This window comes from Perognathus longimembris, chromosome 27, assembly GCF_023159225.1.
Source record: "Perognathus longimembris pacificus isolate PPM17 chromosome 27, ASM2315922v1, whole genome shotgun sequence".
In the NCBI taxonomy this organism is placed as follows: domain Eukaryota; kingdom Metazoa; phylum Chordata; class Mammalia; order Rodentia; family Heteromyidae; genus Perognathus; species Perognathus longimembris.
In genome coordinates, this window is record NC_063187.1 from 7,569,624 (window position 1) to 7,590,730 (window position 21,107).

The following is a 21,107-nucleotide window of genomic DNA, read 5'->3' on the forward strand; positions in this document are numbered from 1 at the left end:
TGCGTGCGTGCGTGCGTGTGCACGCGTGTGCGCGGTGGTGAGAGGCCCGGGTCTCGGGGGTTCAGGGGAGGAGCCCCGAGGCCAGGCGCAGGCCCCCAGGCCGGTTCTACAATCCCCTTTGCTTTCCTGAGGGTGCAGGCAGGGGGGAGGGGGAGGGGAGGGGGGAGGGGGAGGCCCACCCACGCACGGCCCAGTGTCACCTCTGCCCACGGCTGCCTGCCCCTCCCGCGGGACAGGGATGTCGGGGTGTCGTCCTTGGGTTGCTGCGAGGCCCGGTGGAGACCCCAGCGTGGCCCTTCTTCTGCTTCTCAGCCGGGAGGCTCATGGGCGCCGTCGGGGGGGGGGGGGTGTGTGCCTCCTCCGCCCCCCGCCCCCCAGTTCAGGTTCAGCCCTCGGTTCAGCCGCTCCCCCAACCCAGCGCGTTGCCTTCTGTTCGCAGCGAGGGCCCCTGCGCCCAGGCCTGCGGCGGGGGCTCGGACGCCCCGAAGGCTCAAGGCGAGGAGCTGCAGCAGGAGCCGGAGCAGCCCGGGCCGGCCGGGGCCTCAGCCCCACCCTCCTCCTCCTCCTCCTCCTCCTCCTCCTCCTCCTCCTCCTCCTCCTCGGGGCTGGCCGGCCTCAGCCCGCGCTGCTGACGACGCCCTGCGCCCCCCACGCCCCCGCCACCTCCAAGTACGAACACTCCCTTGACCTAAAGAATAAACAGGTACCCGGGGCCTGGGGGGGGGGGGAGGCGGGGAGGGGGTGGAGGGCCCTGCCTCTGGGGGGGGGGGCGCTGCCCAGGGCTCCGGGGACCACCCCATCCCCGACCCCCCGCGGGCCGCCCCTCTCCTCCCCTGGAGTGGGCAGGAAGGGGGTGCAGGTCACCCCGGCTCCCACCCAGAGCCCTACCCCGCCCAGCAGGGGTGGAACCCCGCGCCCTCAGGCCCGTGGGCGGCACTGCAGGGGCTCTGCCCTCCCCACGGGGTCCCTAATCATCCCCCCCCCACCCCTAGGCAAGGAGTCCCCACCCCAGACCCAAGACCAGCTCACCTGTCCACTCAGAGGAGCGAGGGGTACACAGGGGCCTCTACTGGGTAGACGGAGGGGTTCAAGGCCCGTCTAACTGAGGGAGTCTGGAGCTCTGGTCAGAAGACAACCCCGTGGAGGGGTCCCCCACCCCCGCTGCCATTCTGTCAAACGGGAGAGAAAGGGGGCCGTCGGCACCGGGGCCCCATTAAACCTAAAGGAGGATAGGATTGTGGTAGAGACGTTAGTGGACACCCGAGGTGCAGAGGAAGAGTGTGCGTGCGTGTGTGCGTGTGTGCGCGTGTGTGGTGCGCAAAGATGTCACTCTGTGGGGCTATTAAGACACAGTGTTGAGGCGGGGGGCCGGGCGGCTCACGCCTGTCATCCCAGCTACTCGGGAGGCTGAGATCTGAGGATCGCGGTTCAAAGCCAGCCCGGGCAGGAAAGTCTGTGAGAATCTTAGATGGGCTGGGAATGTGGCCTAGCGGTAGAGTGCTCGCCTCGCATACATGAAGCCCTGGGTTCGATTCCTCAGCACCACATAGATAGAAAATGGCCAGAAGTGGCGCTGTGGCTCAAGCGGTAGAGTGCTAGCCTTGAGCAAAAAGAAGCCAGGGACAGTGCTCAGGCCCTGAGTCCAAGGCCCAGGACTGGAAAAAGAAAGAGAAGGAAGGAAGGGAGGGAGGGAGGGAGGGAGGGAGGGAGGGAGGAAGGAAGGAAGGAAGGAAGGAAGGAAGGAAGGAAGGAAGGAAGGAAGGAAGGGAGGAAGGGGCTTTGCGTGTGGAGATGGAAGACCCGGGTCCACTCCTCTGACTGTGGGGACGTCAGTAGAGCTGGACTACGAATGTTCTTCTCTTTATCACCAAGAATCAGAAATTAGACTTCCAGTCCTCTCCAAGAGTCCATTGTGGCTCCAGAATGTTCTAAAGGATGATTCTTTGGCCCAGTGAGCAAGTGACTCTCAGGAAGCCCCTGAGGACTTGGGCCAAGCACAGCAGCTTTGTGCGGGCCTGATGCAGGGGGGGGGGGGGAATGGGGCGGGGGAGGGGCAGAGCCCCTGGCCGCTCCCCCGCGTGACCCCGCGTGGACGGGCCCGTCCTCCCCCTCGCACGGCCTGGGCTGAGCAGTCAACCCTCCCATCCTCCCGTGGAGTCGGGTTGCCAGGGACAGGAAGGAGGCTGGGACAACTGGTCTACCCGCCCGCCGCGCCTCATATGCAAATGAACGGGCGATGGGCGTGGCCACCGGGCACGACCACCAAGCGGGTGGGCGTGGCCAGCGCGGTGTGACTGTGGGTGGGGGCGTGGCTCGAGTGGCAGGGGGCGTGGCTCCGGGGCAGGGGGCGTGGCCAGCACGCAGCCCCGCGGTGCAGGGTCCGAGCCGGCCTCTGCCTACCACAGGGGCTGGAGAGTTGATGGGGCCCCGGGCGTCCCGGGCTGGGGTGTGAGGCCGGCTCTGGAGCCCCGGCGGGCTGAGCCAGGCTACGCCCTCACGTCTACCTGGTGTCCCCCACGGGCAGCGCCTCCGGAAGGCCACCGTGCCGCGGGTGCAGGGGTCCCCAGCCCCCCTCCCCCACGGTGCTCCTGCCCTCCTCCTCCTCCTGGTGCCGCTCCCCGGCCTGGGGTGGGGGGGTGCCAGAGGCCAAGCCGGGCTCGTGCGTCAAAGCCTCCCCCCGCCAACCCCGCCTTGACCCCCTCAGTCCCCCCACCCCATCATCCCGGTGATGCGGCCCCTACACTCAGAGAACCCCCTTGTTAGGATCCCCTGCAGCCACAAGCTGGAGAGAGAGCGAGCGAGGCGAGCGAGAGAGAGAGCGCGTTCTAATGAACACTGCAGGCTAATTACACACGGGGGGCCCCCTGACCCCCCCCCCCACTCCTCCTGGCAGAGGCCGAACCCCAGCTCTGTCTGGAGGAGGCAAGGCCACAATTACCCATGATGCACGGGGCCCAGAGCTCTTTCCTTCTTTCCCGGCCCCCCCTCCCCTGCCCTGTCCTCTGTGTGCGTGTGCGTGTGCGTGTGTGTGTGCACGCGCGCGCGTGTGGAATGGGGGCGGCTGGGGCGGATCAGCTGAGCCAGGACCTGGGCGCCCCCTTCGGGGTCCTGGGAGGAGGGGGTGGGGCGGCGTGTGGGGGTGGAGGCTGAGCATCTGACAAGACCTGGATTTGTTTTTTCCTGCTTGTTAATTTCCCCGGGGGCAGGGGAAGCGTCGGCTCTCCGCGAGCCTGGCACGGGGCTGGGTGACGGGGGGGGGGGGGGGGGGGTGCGGTTAGGTAACGGGGGACAGGAGCCGGCGGGGGGGGGTGGGCGTGGGCGGGCGGTCACGGGCGTCAGCGCCCCTCGGGGAGTCTGGGGAGGGGAAAGGAGGGCGTCCCGAAGGAGGTGGAGCGGGACCCACGCCAGGGAGGAAACTCAGCGTCACAGAGGAGCTGGTGCCCCTCAATCCCAGCTCCTGGGAGGGGGGGGCGGGCGGGAAGAGCCGGGGATTCACAGTTCAAGGCCGGTGCCTGGAAAGAAAAGTCCATGAGACTCTTCAGCTCCAGTCAATACCCAAAAGCCCAGCGTGGGGCCGCGGTTCACCTGGTCGAGCGCCAGCCCCGGCTCTGAGTTCGAGCCCCAGGACTGGCGACGTGAATACACAGAAATAACTACGGCAGAGCGGGGCCTGTGTGCACCCCCACACTGACCCCCCCTGGGGTTAGGGTTCAATCCGGATTAGGGTGGGGGTGGCCAGGACGGACCCTTGAGATTTCTAGCAGGGGGGTGGGGGGTTGTTCCCCGTCTCCACCGTGGGGAGGGGATTAATCTGGCATCTCGGGTCACGGCTGAGGTTGTCAGCCACGCGCCCCTTTTCTCCACCTCCCCCAGCGCCAGGCACGTGAGGCGGGGTGCCCCCCCCCCGCCGTGGGGTGCTGATCGCACCTGGCTCACCGCGCCATCCCTTCCCTCCCTCCCTCCCCCCCCCCCGTGTCTCTCTCCGGTCCCCGCTGCAGATTGAGATGCTAGAGCACAAATACGGGGGGCACCTGGTGTCCCGGCGGCAGCCTGCACCATCCAGACGGCCTTCCGCCAGTACCAGCTCAGCAAGAACTTCGAGAAGATCCGCAACTCGCTGCTGGAGAGCCGCCTGCCGCGCCGCATCTCCCTGCGCCGGGCTCCCGCCACGGCCGAGGCGCCGGTGCCGGGCCGCGGGCCCCCCCTGCCCCCCGGGCTGGCGGGCGCGCTCACCGAGCTGGAGGACTCCTTCACGGAGCAGGTGCAGTCCCTGGCCAAGTCCATCGACGACGCGCTGAGCAGCTGGAGCCTCCGGGCCATGTGCTCCCTGCAGGAGGGCGGCGCCTTCCAGCTGCGCGGGGCCCTGCGCGCCCGGCCCGGCCCGGAGGCCGAGCTGGCGGAGGCGGCCGGCGGCGGCGGGGCCCCCCCGGGCCCCGGGGAGGAGGCGCGCGGCGGCGGCGGGGCGCTCGTGATGGCCTTCCGCGACGTCACCGTGCAGATCGCCAGCCAGAACATCTCCCTGTCCTCGTCCGCCGCGCTGTCCCTGGCCGACTGCCTGGGCGTGCGGGCCGCGGCCGGAGGGGGGCGACCGGGGCGAGGGCCCCCCGCCGGAGGAAGGGCCGCCCGGCGCCGAGCCCGCCGCCCTCGCCCCCGGCGCCCCCCGGCCGGCCGAGGAGGCCGCGGCGGCCGCCAAGGCGGAGGAGGAGGAGGAGGAGGAGGAGGAGGAGGAGGAGGAGGCCGGGGAGGCCGGGAACGCGGCCGAGGCGGAGGCCGGGGAGGCCGCGGAGGACGGGGAGCAGCCCCAGGGCGGCACCCCCGCCGCCCGGACGGCCCCGCCGCCCGGCTCCGAGCCCCCGGCCTCGGCCTCCGGGGAGGCCCTGCAGGCCATGCTGCTGAGCCTGCCGCGCTACCACTGCGAGAACCCCGCCAGCTGCCGCTCCCCCACGCTGTCCACCGACACGCTGCGCAAGCGTCTCTACCGCATCGGCCTCAACCTCTTCAACATGTGAGCGCCCGGCCCCCCCCCCCCCCGCCCCGCCCGGCCCCCCCCCCGCCCCGCCCGGCCCCCCCCCCGCCCCGCCCCGCCCCCCCGCATCCCACCAGGGGGGCTCTGAGAGGGAGTCACGGCCCCCCCCAGGGTGCACACCGAGGCGAGGGACCGTCGGGGAGAAGGCACCGTTGGGAGTCCAGTTCTGGGGGCGTCCGCGGGTCGCCCCCCCCCCCACCAGCTCCCTGCGGAGGAGGCTGGGAGCAGAGGCTCGTGCTCGGAGGCCAGTCAGTCCCTGCCGACAAACCCACGGGAGGCTTCGGCCGCCTCCAAAAAGCTAGGCGTGGAGCCGTGGTTCAGGCCGGGGGAGCACCTGCCCTGGACAACCGCCGCCCAAAGCGCGGGGGACACGCACACCAAGCAGGCCCCGAGCGCCAGCCCTCGTACTGGCGCGTGCTCACACGCACGCACGCTCGCACGCACGCTCACACGCACACGCTGGTCAGAGCGCTCCACCAGCTCCTAAATGCCTGCCGTCCGTCTGTGTCCTGAAATTGTCTCAAGGCACGGCACCCCCCCCCCACACCCCTAGAACCCCACCCCTGACCAAGAGGGTGCCTCGGGCCCACCACGCTCTGGCCCCCTCTCCCCCCTCAGCCTCTCGGGGTGTCTGGGGGTGGGCTCAGGGGCCTGGAAGGGAGGAAGGGGCTCCCTGGCTGGCCTGGGGGTGGGGGGACAGGAGACAGAGCGTGCAAGGCAGACGGAGCACGGCCTCCCGCACCCCTGCCCCCCCCCGCACCCCTCCGGCCCCCTCCTGCCCTCTCCTGCCCCTCTGCCCCCCGGCCCCACGCCCCCACCCCCCATGTGAGGTGTTGGGGCGCCTGGCACCCCGTGGGGGACACCTGCCCAGCCCCATGGCTGGGGGTGCGCTTTTCGGGGCTCACGGGCTGGGAAGCGGGGGCGCGCAGGAGGCCCCCACCCCCGACGGCCTGGGGACTCACCCCTCCCACCCCGACCCTCCCCCAGAAACCCGGACAAAGGCATCCAGTTCCTCATCTCCAGGGGCTTCATCCCCGACACCCCCATCGGCGTGGCCCACTTCCTGCTGCAGCGCAAGGGCCTCAGCCGCCAGATGATCGGCGAGTTCCTGGGCAGCAGCAAGAAGCAGTTCAACCGCGACGTGCTGGAGTGAGTACCCGGGGGAGCCCCGACACCCCCCAACCCCGACCCCCTGCCCCGCAGGCCAGGACCAGAAGGGTGGAATCCCCACCGTGCCCCTCGCCGCTTCCTGATTGGCTGCGGTGTGAAGAGTGATGGAGCCCATCGTCTCCCGGGAAAGACGGTGCTCTGTACCCCTCTCCCTCTCCCATTTCCCCCCCCACTTTCCCCGGGGGGACAGCCAGCAGTGGCCCAGGGCTCCGGGGAGAACCCAGGTGTTTTAGACTTGTGCCTGGAGCGGCCGAGAACCACGGGGGGGGGGGTGTTCTCGGGGGTCCAAGAGTCGGGGAGCCACACACAGCTCTGGCCTTACGGGGAGGTTGGGGGAGGTAAGCACCTCCCGGGGGTTTTCTGCTCGGGTTGGCCTCGAGCCGCGATCAGATCAGATCTCAGCCTGTGGAGAAGCCGGGACGGCAGGCGGGCTGCTTCTTAATGGGCAAACAGCAGGGCTGGGCTTGGGGTGTCCTCTGAGGGGAGATGCTAAGGCCCACACAACTGGCCAGTAGCCAGGTTTGGGGGGGCTACCTAGGGGCGCAGAAGTGTCCCCCACTCTCCCACTCCTTGGTTTCCACGTGGCTGGGAATTTGTCTCTGCTTCTGTTCCCTTCCGGAAGGTTCCACGTGCGTGCCGGCCGGCCTGAGACCCGCCAGTGGGGGGAGGGGGGGAGCTATGGCTGCTGGCCGGGGCAGTTCCCCGTCTGTCATTCCACGAAGGGGTGGCCGCAGCCCGCAGCTCCCCTCCTCTGGTGTGACTCAGTTTCCCATAGAGAGGGGGAGCAGGCGTGCAGGAGGGGTCTGAAGATGTTTAAGTCCTCTCGGTCCCCTCTTTGTCCCAGGTGGTCATGGGAGTGCCAGCAGCCCCCCTCCTCCTCCCACCCCCTTCCCAAAGGCTGTGACCTTTGCAGGATGGGACATGAGTTCGCAGTCACAGAGATAGCCCTGCCGGACCCCACAGGGGTGGCTTTAATTAAATTGCGTGAGCGGGATAAAAGCGGGGTTCCTGCGGCTGGGTGTGGGCCCCTCTCCTGGGGGAAGGGACGGACGGCCCAGGCCATGGCCCCGATCCCAGCCCCTCACCGCCCCCCGCCCGGCCCCCCCAATTGTCTACCAGACATCTAGAAAAAGCCTGAGATGATGAGGTTCGCTTCCTTCCCCTACACCGGCCTGGTGCTGACCAGCCTGCACATTCTAGAAGGTGCTGTTTCTCAGCTGCCTTCCCCTCCCCCGCCCACCCCCCCCCCACCGCTGCCCCAGGTCCCGGGCCTTCCAGTGGGGGGAGAGGTGGTGGATAATGGTTACCGTGCCTTAGGCTCAAGGTGAGGTTGCTACAACTCTTCCAAAAGTACACGCCTGCCATCCCAGCGACTCAGGAGGCTGAGATCTGAGGATCGAGGTTCAAAGCCGGCCCGGGGGAGGAGAGTCTGGGAGACTCTTAGCTCCAATGAGCCAGTGCTAGAGCTCTAGCTTTGACCCACGAGGCTCGGGGGTCGCTCCCAGGTCCTAAGTTCAAATCCCAGGACCCTCATTCCTCCCCCAGCCCCACCCCCCCCATAAAAAAAAGTTTTCAATGGGCCCAGCCTCCTCCGAGTGTCTATTCAGCTGAGCATGGGTTATCAGCAAGCTGGTGAGAAATGCAGATTCCCAGGCCCACCTCCAGATACGCTCCAGGCTGAGTCTAGCCCAGGGCCCAGGTTTGAGCAGCCTGCCTGAGGGCAGAATGGTGGGGTTGCAGAACACACATTGGGGTGTCTCCTTGGCCTGGGGTGACCTCTCCTGAGTGCCCCCCCCGTGGCCCGGGGGGGCTCATTCCACACTCCCGGCTCTTTGCTCATTACCGGAGCTTTTAGCTCAAGCGTGAGTGAGCGGGGAGGGGGGGACTGGGGGGGGGGAGGGGGGAGCGAGGTGCGTGATCCTGAGCTGAGGGCTGGAAACTAGGCCACCGCGCTTGGCGGAGGAGATCCCACCCTCCCAGCTGCCACCCCTCCCTCCCTCCCCCGCCCCCCCGCCCCCCCAGCCCGGCGGCCTCGGCTCACCCCCTCCCCGTCCCCCCCCCGCCCCCTCAGCTGCGTGGTGGACGAGATGGACTTCTCCGGCATGGAGCTGGACGAGGCCCTGCGCAAGTTCCAGGCCCACATCCGCGTGCAGGGCGAGGCCCAGAAGGTGGAGCGCCTCATCGAGGCCTTCAGGTGGCTCCCCGCTCCCCGCCGCGCCCCCCCCAAACCCCACTGGGGCCCTCCCGCACGGGGAGACCCTGCAGCCGCCAGGCTCGTGGCGGGGGGGGGGGGGGGATCCCGGGTGGGCGGAGGAGCCTGGGAAGACGGGGAGCAGGGGCAGAGGGCAGCCCAGCGACCTCCCTGGGCCCCAAGCCCCTGCGCGGGGACGGGGGCGGGGGTGGGGGTGGGGGTGGACTCAGGGCCCTGCCTTGTGCCCCCCCCCCCCCGGCTAGCCAGCGCTACTGCATGTGCAACCCGGAGGTGGTGCAGCAGTTCCACAACCCCGACACCATCTTCATCCTCGCCTTCGCCATCATCCTCCTCAACACCGACATGTACAGCCCCAACATCAAGCCCGACCGCAAGATGGTGCTGGAGGACTTCATCCGGAACCTGAGGGGTGAGTCCCTCCCCCCCGCCCCACCCCCTGTGTCCTTAGGGAAGGGGAACGTAGCTCCCCCTCCTCCCCCCCCCCCCCCCCGTCTCACTAAACGTGCCCCAAGCTCAAACCTTTCCTGGAGGGAGAGGAGGGCTGGGTGACGAGAGAGAACGCACAGGAATATGGGAAAGATGGATGGGGGGGGCGGGGCGGGGGGGGGGGGAGGTCAAGGCAAATGGAGGGGAAGAGGGCCGCCGGGGATTGCAGCAGCTCGGGGAGGGCAGGGCTCCTGATGTCCTGGGCGCCGGGGAAGGCCGCCCGGGCTGCCCGAGGGTCCTGACCCTCCCTCCCCCTCCCCCTCCCCCCCCCGTGGGTCGGCAGGCGTGGACGATGGGGCCGACATCCCCCGGGAGCTGGTGGCGGGCATCTATGAGAGGGTGCAGCAGAAGGAACTCAAGTCCAACGAGGACCACGTCACCTACGTCACCAAGGTGGAGAAGTCCATCGTGGGCATGAAGACGGTGAGTGGCCGGGGCGGCGCCCTCCCCCCTTCTGGAAGTTACGGCGCTCCTCGTCCAGAGGTGTTTTACACGGGGCGCTCGGCGTGCATGGGGGGGGGGCAGCCCCTCCTGGCTGGAGGTGGCTCAGGCGGGAGGGGGGTGGAGGGGGGGTCCGAGCCGCCCTTACACACTGGCCCGGATCTGCCATGCCCCTGCCATCTCCCGGGGGGGGGGGTCTTGCACACATCTGGGTGTGAGGCCGAGAAGGGGGTGGAGGTGACCCCCCCCACGCGGGCCGCACCCTAGGATGTGGGGGTGCCGTCCGGATCATAGAGGGAAACTCCGAGCAGTCCTGAAGGCTCAGTTTCCCTTTCCTGCTCCATCGGACCCTGATGAGGGAGAAGGCTGAGGGCCAGGCGCGGGGGGGGGGGGGTGGGGGTGGGGCTCCCCCTCCCCCTCCTGCGCGCCCAGCTGAGGGATGCCATGCCTGGGGTGGGGGTGGGGGGTCCCCCCTGCTGAGCGATGCCCCGCCCCCCCTGGGGTGGGGGTGGGGGGTTCCCCCTGCTGAGCGATGCCCCGCCCCCCCGTCCCAGGTGCTGTCCATGCCGCACCGCCGCCTGGTCTGCTGCAGCCGGCTCTTCGAGGTGACGGACGTGAACAAGCTGCAGAAGCAGGCCGCGCACCAGAGGGAGGTGTTCCTCTTCAACGACCTGCTGGTGGTGAGCGGGGGGCGGGGCCGGCGCGGGGCGGGGCCCCGTAGGCCACGCCTACTTTGGGGGTGGAGCCCAAAGCCTCCCACCCCTGGAGGTCTCACCGCCCCACAGGGCAGGACGAGGGCTTCCCGGGTGGGCGGGGCCAGAGACGGACGCGGCGAGGCCACGCCCACCCGGGGCGGAGCCGAAAGCACTGCACACCCAACAGGCGAGGACAGACGCTGTGAGGCTCCGCCCCCCGGGCAAAGATGCGAGGAAGCCACGCCCAGTTGGGGGCGTGGCCGGCACGCCGCTGGCCCAGAAAGCCACGCCCATCCGAGCAGGCCCGGGGCAGATGCTCTGAGGCCCAGCCCCTTTCGGTGGGGCGGGACCTGGAATGGGGGGACTGAGGGGGGGAGTTGGGAATGCATCGAGGCCCCCGCCCACTTGGGGGCGTGGCCTAAGGGGTCAGCACCTGCTGGACCCCCAGAGTGCCACCCCGTGCTCCATGAGTTGAAGAGAGAGGGCTGGAGCCAGCCCGACCTGACCTCCCTTCTGCCTCCTCCTCCCTCCCTTCATCTTCCCCAAGCCGGTGGGGAACAATCTCCGCCCTCTCATTGCTTTTGCTGTAGTGGCTTGATGGACGGACGGACGGACGGACGGGTTTGTCCTTCGTTCTTCTGTACCCCGTGGCCCCCGCTGGCCGGAGGTGCCGGATGAACTATGTGCCTGTCGAGCCCCTAGGTTAACTGACCTTGTGTGTCAGGAGGAGAGGGACACAGATGTATTGTTATTATTATTATTACCAGCCAGATGTGGCGGTACGCGTCTGCCACCCCGGCGATTCCGGGGGTGCGGGGAGGCAGGAGGATTGAGATGGGAGGCCAGGCGGGGGGTAAAACACACGAGAAGCCCCCCCCCCGGCCCCCCGAGAAAGCGCGCGCACCCCGCGCCGTTTGCACGCGTGTGTGCCTGGGTCCCTGTCCCGCGCAGATCCTCAAGCTGTGCCCCAAGAAGAAGAGCGCGTCCACGTACACCTTCTGCAAGTCGGTCGGCCTGCTGGGCATGCAGTTCCACCTGTTCGAGAACGAGTGTACGTCCTGGGGAGACGGGGGGGGGAGGGGAGGGGGAGGGCTGCCCGCGCCTCACCCCTGCGCCCCCCTCTCCCCCCCACAGATTACTCCCATGGCATCTCCCTGGTGACCCCGCTCCCGGGCTCGGAGAAGAAGCAGGTGCTGCACTTCTGCGCCCTGGGCTCCGACGAGATGCAGAAGTTCGTGGAGGACCTGCAGGAGTCCATCGCCGAGGTGACCGAGCTGGAGCAGATCCGCATCGAGTGTAAGGCGCGGCTGGCTCGCAGGGGCCCCCGGGTGGGGGGGTGGGGGGTGGGGACGGTCTCCGGGAGCGGACTGGGCCCCGGGTGGGTCGAGGGATCGTCCAGGGTAATGAAGTTCACCAGCCGGGCACACTCGGCACACGCCCGGACTCCCTCCCGGCTATGGGGAGGCAGAGGTGGGGAGGATTGAGATTAGAGGCCAACTGGAACCCCCCCCGCCCCCCACCATCGCCATCAGTGTACCCCGAGTGGTATCCGCCGCCTGTAATCCTGGCTAGCCAGGCATCCGAGAGGCCAGGGGTTCCTTCTCCAAAAGAACGGGGCCGGGCGGGGCGCGTGGGCTCCGGGGTGGCCCCCTCGGGAGGGGGGTGTGGCAGCCGGGGCGGGCTCCGGCCTGCGGGGCACCGGGCTCCTGTCCCCTCCAGTCAGCGCCCTGCCTGAGGTCACACAGCTCCAATCCCAACCCCGCCGCCTCCTCCTCCTCGCCGTCCCCCCACCCCCCACGTCCTTCTGCTGGCCGCGCGGCCTTGCCCCCCCCCGTCGTCCCCCCCCACCCGCCCACCCCCACGCTGGTGCGTCACCTCCTCTCGCCTCGGTTTCCCTGGTTATTCTTAACACGGGGGTCTCACCTCCACTGCGGGCTTGTGCGCCCGCTTCAGGCGTCCTGTGTTTGCGGAGGGGGGATGATAAACAGTGCCCCCCCCTCCCCGGCCCGCTCCCCCCCCCACTTTCAGCCGCCCGGGCTGGTCGCTAGTCACCATCCTCTTCTTAGGGAGAGAGGGGAAAGGGGGGAGGGAAGGGAATAAACCAAATCTCAGAGCGTGTGATGCTGTCGGGGGGAGGGTCCCTCCTCTCCCTCCTCCTCCTCCTCCTCCTCTCCCTGTGCCCCCCTCCCCTCCTCCCTCCCCCCCCCCCAGTCCTCCGCTCAGCCTCCGTCTGCCCTCAGGGGAGCTGGAGAGGCAGCAGGGGACCAAGACGCTGACTTTCAAGGCTGGGGGTGCCCAGGTGAGCTGCAGCCCAAGCCAGGATCCCCCCCAGGTGAGCCCCGGGCGCCCCCCCCCAGCCCTGGGCCCCTGCGGAAGGCCCCCACCCCCGACGGCCCCCTCCAGCGGCCGGCCATCCTGGCTCCCCGGGCCCGGGTCCTCCCCCCCCCCCCAGCTGTCCCTGATGCCAGGCCCAGTGCAGACAGACAGACCGGGCCAGCGGCCGGTCCTCTGGGGGTGGGAGTATGGGGGTGGGGGGTCCCCGAGGTCACTGTGGGATTGGCGCCAACCCGCCCGGTGCCGTTTGTGTCCCCAGCCAGCAGGGAGCCGGCGGCGGCCGGGGAGAAGCCCGCGGCGGGGGAGAGCCCGGGGGAGGTAAGTGAGGCCCGGAGGCCTCCAGGTGAGTGGCCCCCACCCCACCCCGCGCCCCCCCTTCCGGCTCACCGTCTCTGTTGTTTCTCTTCTCAGGTTTTAATCAGTGCCTCCCCAGCCCGAATCACCATTTTACCAATTCCGAGAGATACCATTAAAAGTTACTGCTAGCAAGGGTAATGCCACCTCCCGGCGCCTAAGCCAGTCCCGGCACCGCACCCCGCTGCCCGGCCCCCCCCCGCCCCCCGCCCGCCACACCCCGAGACCGGGGCGGCGCGGACCCCCCGCCCGCACCCCTCCCCCCAGGCTCCTCTCAAACGCAGAACTCGAATAGGACACCCCCCCACACACGTCCAGCCCCCCCCCCGCGGCCATTTCTGGACAGTCCTACGCTTTGGGGGTCCCTTTCCGGGCAGAGTGGATTGCTGGGGCCCCAGGCAGAGGGGCAGAGGCTGCCCCCCCCCCCAAGCCAGCCTTGTCGCTACCTGTGATTAGAAGCAGGACCGGGTAACAGGGAGGCAGAGCTGATGAACCTCTCCATCCCCTCTGGGGGTCCCCCCAACTCCGTTGTCGCCAGGCTCCCGGGGGGGGGGGGGGACCCCCGACTGCCTCGCAGACACAGTCCTACCCTGTCCCCCATCCCCCACTTCAAACGAGGTTGGAGCCCCCGCAGGGAGGGCCCGGGAGGCCTTACTGTCTGCCCCCCCCAGTCCCCCACGTGTGTGTGTGTGTGTGTGTGTGTGTCTGCGGAAGGCACCCCCCTCTGGAGGAGCTTCCTGCCCCAGTTGTCCCCCCCCCAGTGGGTATTCCCTCCCCTGTCCCTCCCCCTGCCCGCTACTGCCCTGCCCAGCCTTGGGGTGCCATGGCCAGGACATCTACAGGGTGGCACTCAGCCTCTGCCCCCCCCCCCCGCGTCCCAGGCTGCGGGGGGGGGGGGCTCACGCGCGGCTGGCTCTAGCTCCCCCTCCTCCCCTCCCTCCTCCTCCTCCCTCCTCCCGCTCCAGCAGGCGCTTCTCCATCTCCGAGCTGTCCTGACTCTGCTGTTCATGCCCGCCCTGTCTGTCTTGTCTTGTCTTGTCTGTCTGTCTACCTTCCTTTCTGAGTGGGGAGGTGAGGTGGGGAGGAGGGAAGGGAGGAGGCAGGCGGGCGGGAAGAGGAGGCTGGCACCCCGAGATGAGAGGGTCCCCCAGGAGGAGGGAAGTCCCTGGGGTGGCGCCCTCTGCCGGCCGCGTCTCCGCAGGACCGCGGGGAGACGGGACTTCAGGCTGGGGGGGGAGGGGGCGCTGGGGGGGGGAGAGCACAGCCCAGGGAAGGGGCGAGAGGCTCCTGGTTAGCTTGGGGCTGGGCCATCTTGGCCTAGGCCTGGGGCAGATCCCCTCCGCCCTGCGCGGTGGATCTAGGCGGTCACGGGGGCCAGGCCAGTGGGCTCGCGGGGCGCTGGGGCTCACCCGCACCCCCACCCGAGGGGCGAAGCTTAGAGGGCCCCCTCTCTCCTAACACCCCCCCCCCCCCCACTGCTGCAGCGGGCGCATTGAACCAGAGCCCGGTGGGGAGCCGCCCGCCAATCCAGCCTGCAGGAGGCCCGGGGGGAAGGGGGGTCTGGGAAGATGGCGCAGGGCGGCCTGACACCTTGGGGTTCGGGCAGCCCTCAGGACGAAGCGGTGGGAGGAGCGGGTTAGGAAGGGCCAGGAGCCCCCCTGGGGAGGGGGCGTGAGGGCAAAGGCCATGAGCCCTGCGCCTCAAGCTCCGTGGGCGGAGCCAGTGGGAGGGGCGTGGCCGGAGTGATGTGTGGGTGGAGCTAATGGGGGCTTGGTCAGAGTGTGTTGTGGGTAGAGCTAGTGGGGGCGTGGCCAGGTTGCCCGGTGGGTGGACTGAGTGGGGGCGTGGCCTGAGTACTCTGTGGGTGGGACTAGCAGGAAGGGGCGTGGTGTGATTGCTCTGGGGGTGGAGCTAGTGGTAGGGGGCGTGTTGTGATCACTCTGGGGGTGGAGCCAGCCAGAGGGTCGTGGCCTGAGTGCCCTGTGGGTAGAGCTAGAGGAAGGGGGCGTGGTGAGATCACTGTGGGGACGGAGCCAGCGGAGGGGCGTGGCCTGAGTGCTCTGCGGGTGGAGCTAGCGGGAGGGGGTGTGGTGTGATCCCTGTGGGTGGAGCTAGCGGGAGGGGCGTGGCCTGGGTGCTCTGTGTGGAGCGAGCAGGAGGGGGCGTGGCATGATCGCTCTGAGTGGAGCTAGCGGGAGGGGGCGTGGTGTGACCCCTGTGGGTGGAGCTAGCGGGAGGGGGCGTGGTGTGACCTCTCTGTGGGTGGAGCTAGCAGGAGGGGGTGTGACGTGTCGCTGTGGGTGGAGCTAGCGGGAGGGGGCGAGGCGTGATCTCTCTGTGGGTGGAGCTAGCAGGAGTGGGCGTGGTGTGATTTGGGTGGAGCTAGCAGGAGGGGGCGTGACGTGTCGCTGTGGATGGAGCGAGCGGGAGGGGGCGTGGCGTGATCTCTCTGTAGGTGGAGCTAGCGGGAGGGGGCGTGGCGTGATCTCTCTGTGGGTGGAGCTAGCGGGAGGGGCGTGGTGTGACCTCTCTGTGGGTGGAGCTAGCGGGAGGGGGCGTGGCGAGATCGCTCTGTGGGTGGAGCGGGAGGGGGGCGTGGCGTTGCCGCTCTGGGGCGGGGCCAGCGGGAGGGGCGGGGCCTGGGCGAGGCCGGCCTGCGCGCCTGGGCCGGGCTCGGGGCTTGGGTTCCCCGAGGGGCTCCGGGCCCTGCCTGGGAGGGAGGCTCAGGGCAGCCAGCCCGGGCGGGCGCGCTGGGAGCTGGTCGGTAACATGTCACGCTTCTCTGGCTGTTTCTAAACTAGGTATCAATTCACAACAGGCTCCAAACGTCCCAGCACAAGTCCGGGCTGGGGGCCCAGAGGGGACCGCCGCCGCCGCCGCCATCGCCATCGCCGCCGCCGCCCGACCCGCAGCCTAGCGCCCCGGGAGCGCAGCCCCCGCCGTCACCACCACCGGACCCGCAGCCCAGCCCCCCGGGAGCGCAGCCCCCGCCGCCGCCGCCGCCCGACCCGCAGCCCAGCCCCCCGGGAGCGCAGCCCCCGCCGCCGCCCGCGGGCCCCGGCGCCTGGTGCAGTGCCAGCAGATCGTCAAGGTCATCGTCCTGGACAAGCCCTGCCTGGCCCGCATGGAGCCCCTGCTGAGCCAGGCGCTGTCCCGCTACGCCGCCGCCGCCCGCCCCTCGCGGCTCCCCGGGGAAGCCCGCGCCGCGCCCGCCGCTGCCCCCGCCGCCGCCCCCCTACAACCACCCGCACCAGTTCTGCCCCCCGGGCTCCCTGCTGCTCCGCCGCAGGGACTCCAGCGGCTCGAGGAGCCTGGTGTAGACACGTCCCTGCCCTGTCCCCCCCCCCACTGTGTCCCCGTGAGCCTGGGGTAGACACATCCCATCCCTGTCCCCCCCCCCCACTGTGTCCCCGTGAGCCTGGGGTGGGACACATCCCTGCCCCTGTCCCCCCCCACTGTGTCCCCGTGAGCCTGGGGTGGACACGTCCCTGCCCCTGTCCCCCACCCCCACTGGGGTAGACATGTCCCGTCCCTGTCCCCCCCCACTGTGTCCCCGTGAGCCTGGGGTAGACACGTCCCTGCCCCTGTCCCCCACCCCCACTGTGTCCCCCGTGAGCCTGGGGTAGACACGTCCCGTCCCTGTCCTCCCCACCGTGTCCCCGTGAGCCTGGGGTAGACACGTCCCTGCCCCTGTCCCCCCCCACTGTGTCCCCGTGAGCCTGGGGTGGACACGTCCCTGCCCCTGTCCCCGCCCCACTGTGTCCCCGTGAGCCTGGGGTAGACACATCCCATCCCTGTCCCCCCCCCCCACTGTGTCCCCGTGAGCCTGGGGTGGACACATCCCTGCCCCTGTCCCCCCCCACTGTGTCCCCATGAGCCTGGGGTGGACACGTCCCTGCCCCTGTCCCCCACCCCCCACTGGGGTAGACATGTCCCGTCCCTGTCCCCCCCCCCCACTGTGTCCCCGTGAGCCTGGGGTAGACACGTCCCATCCCTGTCCCCCCCCATTGTGTCTCCGTGAGCCTGGGGTAGACACGTCCCTGTCCCCCCCCCGCACTGTGTCCCCGTGAGCCTGGGGTAGACACGTCCCTGCCCCTGTCCCCCCCCCAGTGTCCCTGTAAGCCTGGGGTAGACACGTTCCGTCCTTGTCCCCCCCCCACTGTGTCCCCGCGAGCCTGGGGTAGACACATCCCATCCCTGTCCCCCCCCCCCCACCCGTGTCCCCGTGAGCCTGGGGTAGACATGTCCCATCCCTGTCCCCCCCCCCACCGTGTCCCCGTGAGCCTGGGGTAGACACGTCCCTGCCCCTGTCCCCCACCCCCACTGGGGTAGACATGTCCCGTCCCTGTCCCCCCCCCACTGTGTCCCCGTGAGCCTGGGGTAGACACGTCCCGTCCCTGTCCCCCCCCACCGTGTCCCCGTGAGCCTGGGGTAGACACGTCCCTGCCCCTGTCCCCCCCCCACTGTGTCCCCGTGAGCCTGGTGTAGACACGTCCCTGCCCCTGTCCCCCCCCACTGTGTCCCCGTGAGCCTGGGGTGGACACGTCCCTGCCCCTGTCCCCGCCCCACTGTGTCCCCGTAAGCCTGGGGTAGACACGTTCCGTCCTTGTCCCCCCCCACTGTGTCCCCGTGAGCCTGGGGTGGACACGTCCCTGCCCCTGTCCCCCCACCGTGTCCCCATGAGCCTGGGGTAGACACGTCCCTGCCCTGTCCCCCCCACTGTGTCCCCGTGAGCCTGGGGTAGACACAACCCTGCCCCTGTCCCCCACCCCCACTGGGGTAGACATGTCCCGTCCCTGTCCCCCCGCACTGTGTCCCCGTGAGCCTGGGGTAGACACGTCCATGTCCCCCCACCCTCCACACCGTGTCCCCCGCGGGCTGACCACTCCCCCCACACCATGTCCCCCGCGGGCTGACCACTGTGGGGGAGCCCAGGTGGCCCCCCCTGCGGCTGCCCCAGCCTGACACCCTGCCTTCCTGACGATCACTGTCATTTTGGAGAGACTCTTGGCCCCTGGGGCCCGGGGGCTTGCCAGGCCCACCCCATCTCCTCCCGCTCCTTTGAGACACTGCCTCCCTCTCCTGGGGACACACGGAGGGACAGACGGCGGCGCCTCCTCTTCTCCGGCCACTGCACCCCCCCCCCAGCCGGACCGCGGGGACTGAAGAAGGCTGGAGCTGAGGGGCAGCCGGTGGGCTCTTGCAGGCCGGGTCTAGTCACACCCAGGCTTGGAGGAAGATGGACGGGGAGCAAGAGAGGATCAGGGGGGCCCCCGGTGGAACCCAGGCCTGGAGGCCGGCTGTGCCTCTGTGGCCAGCCTGGGGGTGGGCGGAAGAGGCCGGGCCCGGCCGGCTGGAGGGCCGAGGGGGCGGCGGGGGCGCGGAGGAGGGCTTTCTCCGCGGCTCCCCTGGCCCAGAGCTCTCAGGAACTCCCAGAGACGCTGGCTGCGCTGACCCCCATCCTAACCCCTGCCCCCAGCCTTCCCCCGAGCGCCCCAGACCGCACGCTCCATGGGGGGGGGCACCCCTTTGCAAAATTGCACTTTCTAAATGCGTCTCCTAGTTCCTCAGCCCCGGGCGAGTGCAGAGCCAAGTGCACGCGGGCACACACACACACACACATACACACGCGTGCGCGGAGCCGGGCTCTCCCCCTCAGGAAGGAGGCTCATGGGGGGGGGACCTGACCACCCCACCCAGGGCTCCACTTCCGCAGGGGTCGGGTGGACAGTCTCCGAGCCCTCAGCGTGGCACAGACCAGCCAAGCAGGGCTCCCCAAACTCCAGGACCCAGTAGAAGAAGAGATCCGGCCTACAGGGCTCCGCCCCCCCTACCCCGGCCACGGGAGGCAGCCCACGATCAGAGACCACAGGGGCAGGGCCCCAGCCCGCCCGATCAGCCCGGCGGGCCTCACGGGGCCTCTCCCACCCAGCGCCATGTCTAAACCCTCCGGCAAGAGGCGGCCAAGGCAGGCCGAAGCAAAGTGGCTTTTCTCCTCCCGGCCCCAGCCAGCCCGGCTGGTTGACCTCGTTTCGCGCGCGCGCGCGCGTGTGTGTGTGTGTGTGTGTGTGTGACACCCAGGCGTCATTAGGATGTCACCCAGCGTTTATTTCTGGCCCTGCCGTTGACAGCCAGGCTTCCGTAACCTGCAGCCAACTTGCCGTCTCCCTGCGGCTCCGGGCCCAGCTGTTTCTCCCCGCCGGCCAAGGGGGACCCCCCCGCCCCGCCCCGCCAGATAGCTTTCTGTCAGAGCCTGTGGGCATGGAGTGGCTGACAGATGGGGGGGGGGGATGGACAAGATGTGGATTTGAGGACGGAGTGGATGGATTTGAAGAAGACACTGGACAAGGAGTGAAAGCAATGGCAGGGAGTCGGGGTGGGAGGAATGAAGGAGGGATGGAGGGAGTGAATGAGCGCATGAGGAGGGCGTATTGACGGCGTGAGGGGCTGCTGGGCTTGGAGTCCCCGCAGTTGGGAGCTCTGCCCCCTCTTGTCCCCTGCGCACCCCCGGGTTCCAAGCTGACCGGGGGCCTCCTTCCCCTGCCGGGTGCCGCCCTGCTAGCGCCCCCCCCCCCCAGGCCTCAGTAGAGACCTGGCTTTCCAGGGGGGCCCAGCGGAGATCTTGAGGCCCGGCCCCCCAGTCCCCCACCCCCAGGACCCCACACATTGCTGGAGCTCCTTCCCCAGGGAGGGGCTCACCCCGGATGGCAGTAGGGGACCCCTGACCAGGAGGAGGAGTCTTTATGGGGGAGGGACGGGGAGGCAGGCCACCGGGAAGGGGCTGGCCCTCCCTCCTCCCCTGCCGAGGAAGCCCGAATTCCCACCCTCCGGGGCTTTCCTGCTGGGATTGGCCAGAGGCTAAGGCTGGGACCCCTCTCCGCCCTGTCCCCAGAGACCTGAGCCTCCCACCCCTTCCCACGGCCGAGGCCCCTTGGGGCCCGTGGTCCTCCCGGAGGCCCAGAGCCGTGGGCTTCCTGCTCTCCCAAGGCCAACGGCAGACGCGGGCACCCCACGACGCCGCCACGCCCTCCCTCTCTCTAGGCCTTACTCTAGGGGGGGGCCTGAGCCCCATTTGGCCCCAACTCCAGAACCAAGCACGGGAGACAGCTGATCTGGGGGGCTGGTTCCCTTTCAGTCCTGAAGCGGAAGCCTGTCTGTCTGTCCATCCGTCTGCCAAGGTGTCTTGCTCCCACGTACGCCCACTGGGCCTGCCCCCCACCCCCTCTGCTCGCCCCCGAGCCTTCCAGGCTGCCCCTGCGGCCCTCACGCCTCCCCCCCGCTGTCCGTCCGTCCGTCCGTCCCCAAGTCCATCTGTGCGTCCTCTTTGCTGCCCCCTCCCCCCACTCTAGGGAAAGGCAGGGGCGGCCGCGCCCAGCAACTAAATCCAAATGGCAAATATTTTGTAACAAAATAGCCCAGAGGTATTTTATCTGTTCAATTCATAGAGTTTTAGAGATTATATTGAAATATGTCACTTGAGCAAACGGCGTGTGTGTGTGCGCGCGCGTGCGGTGGATTATTTGCATTCTACCCCGCCCTCCCCACTCCCACCCTGCTCCGTCCCGCCCCGCCCATCAGGATGCCCCCCAGGCGGGGAGGGGTGCAGGGGGGGGGCATGTCTTAGGATGCAACACGGTGAGGGAACCCCCCCACCCCGTCTTCGATACAAATCTGGGGTACCGAGAAGGGAAGGACTGGGCTCCAGACAGATCGGCTGCCCTCCCCGCCCAGGTGGCGGCCTCAGCCCAGCTTGGCAGGGTGGGGTGGGGGGAGATGAAATCAGGGACCAGGAATGGGGGCAGGGGGCAGAGCTGGAAAATTCCTCCCCACATGGGGCTGGGAGCTCAGAAGATGGGGAGGAGGGGTGGGAACACGTTTGCCCACCCTCCCTCCCTCCCTCCCTCCCCTGTGGGCTTCCCTAGGGAGCTGGGCTGTCCCCAGCCCCTTCGGGGCACCCTGCTCCCATGACCCTAGGAGAGAGTGACCTCAAGTCCGGGTCTGGGAAAGCTGGAGCCAGCCACAGGCAGCGAGGGAGATGGCCGGGAGATGCTTCCTTTCGGGTGCTTTAGACAGACGAGCCGGTCTAACCTCCTCTGCAAGAACCTTCCTCCTCCCCCCCACCGAGCCCTGGTCCTCACAGGCCCCCCGCCCCCCGTGAGCAGACGCCAGGGTTATGCCAGCTGCCCTACTGTACCAACGAGGGGCTACAGGAGAGCCAGATTCCATGGGCTCACGGGTGCAATCCTAGCTACGGGGCAAGCTCAGGTCTGGAGGACCCAGGTGCCTCTGTGAGGCCAACCATGAGAAGACTCCCTCTCCATAACTAACGTGAGGACCAACGAGGAGGGGAGAGCTGCAAATGCTATGGAGATGGTTTTTTTAAATGTTT

General features: G+C 69.1%; 2 protein-coding genes across 2 annotated transcripts in view; both read left to right on the forward strand.

Moving 5' to 3' along the window:
* The window catches only part of LOC125342830 (maestro heat-like repeat-containing protein family member 1), a 12,503-nt gene extending 11,397 nt beyond the window's left edge, over positions 1 to 1,106 (forward strand). Inside the window, exon 21 of the mRNA XM_048335136.1 lies at positions 993 to 1,106. Coding sequence (XP_048191093.1) covers positions 993 to 1,106 — 114 coding nt within the window. The remainder of the gene's footprint in view (positions 1 to 992) is intronic.
* Positions 1,107 to 4,004: 2,898 nt separating this feature from the next.
* On the forward strand, positions 4,005 to 12,850 carry Iqsec3 (IQ motif and Sec7 domain ArfGEF 3). Its single transcript, XM_048335213.1, is given in 14 exon segments — positions 4,005 to 4,044; positions 4,047 to 4,671; positions 4,673 to 5,005; positions 6,014 to 6,175; positions 8,268 to 8,390; positions 8,651 to 8,817; positions 9,178 to 9,317; positions 9,890 to 10,015; positions 10,982 to 11,081; positions 11,165 to 11,326; positions 12,271 to 12,324; positions 12,327 to 12,362; positions 12,624 to 12,682; positions 12,776 to 12,850. Coding segments are annotated over 14 exon segments (2,202 nt in total).
* The last annotated feature ends 8,257 nt before the right edge of the window (positions 12,851 to 21,107 follow it).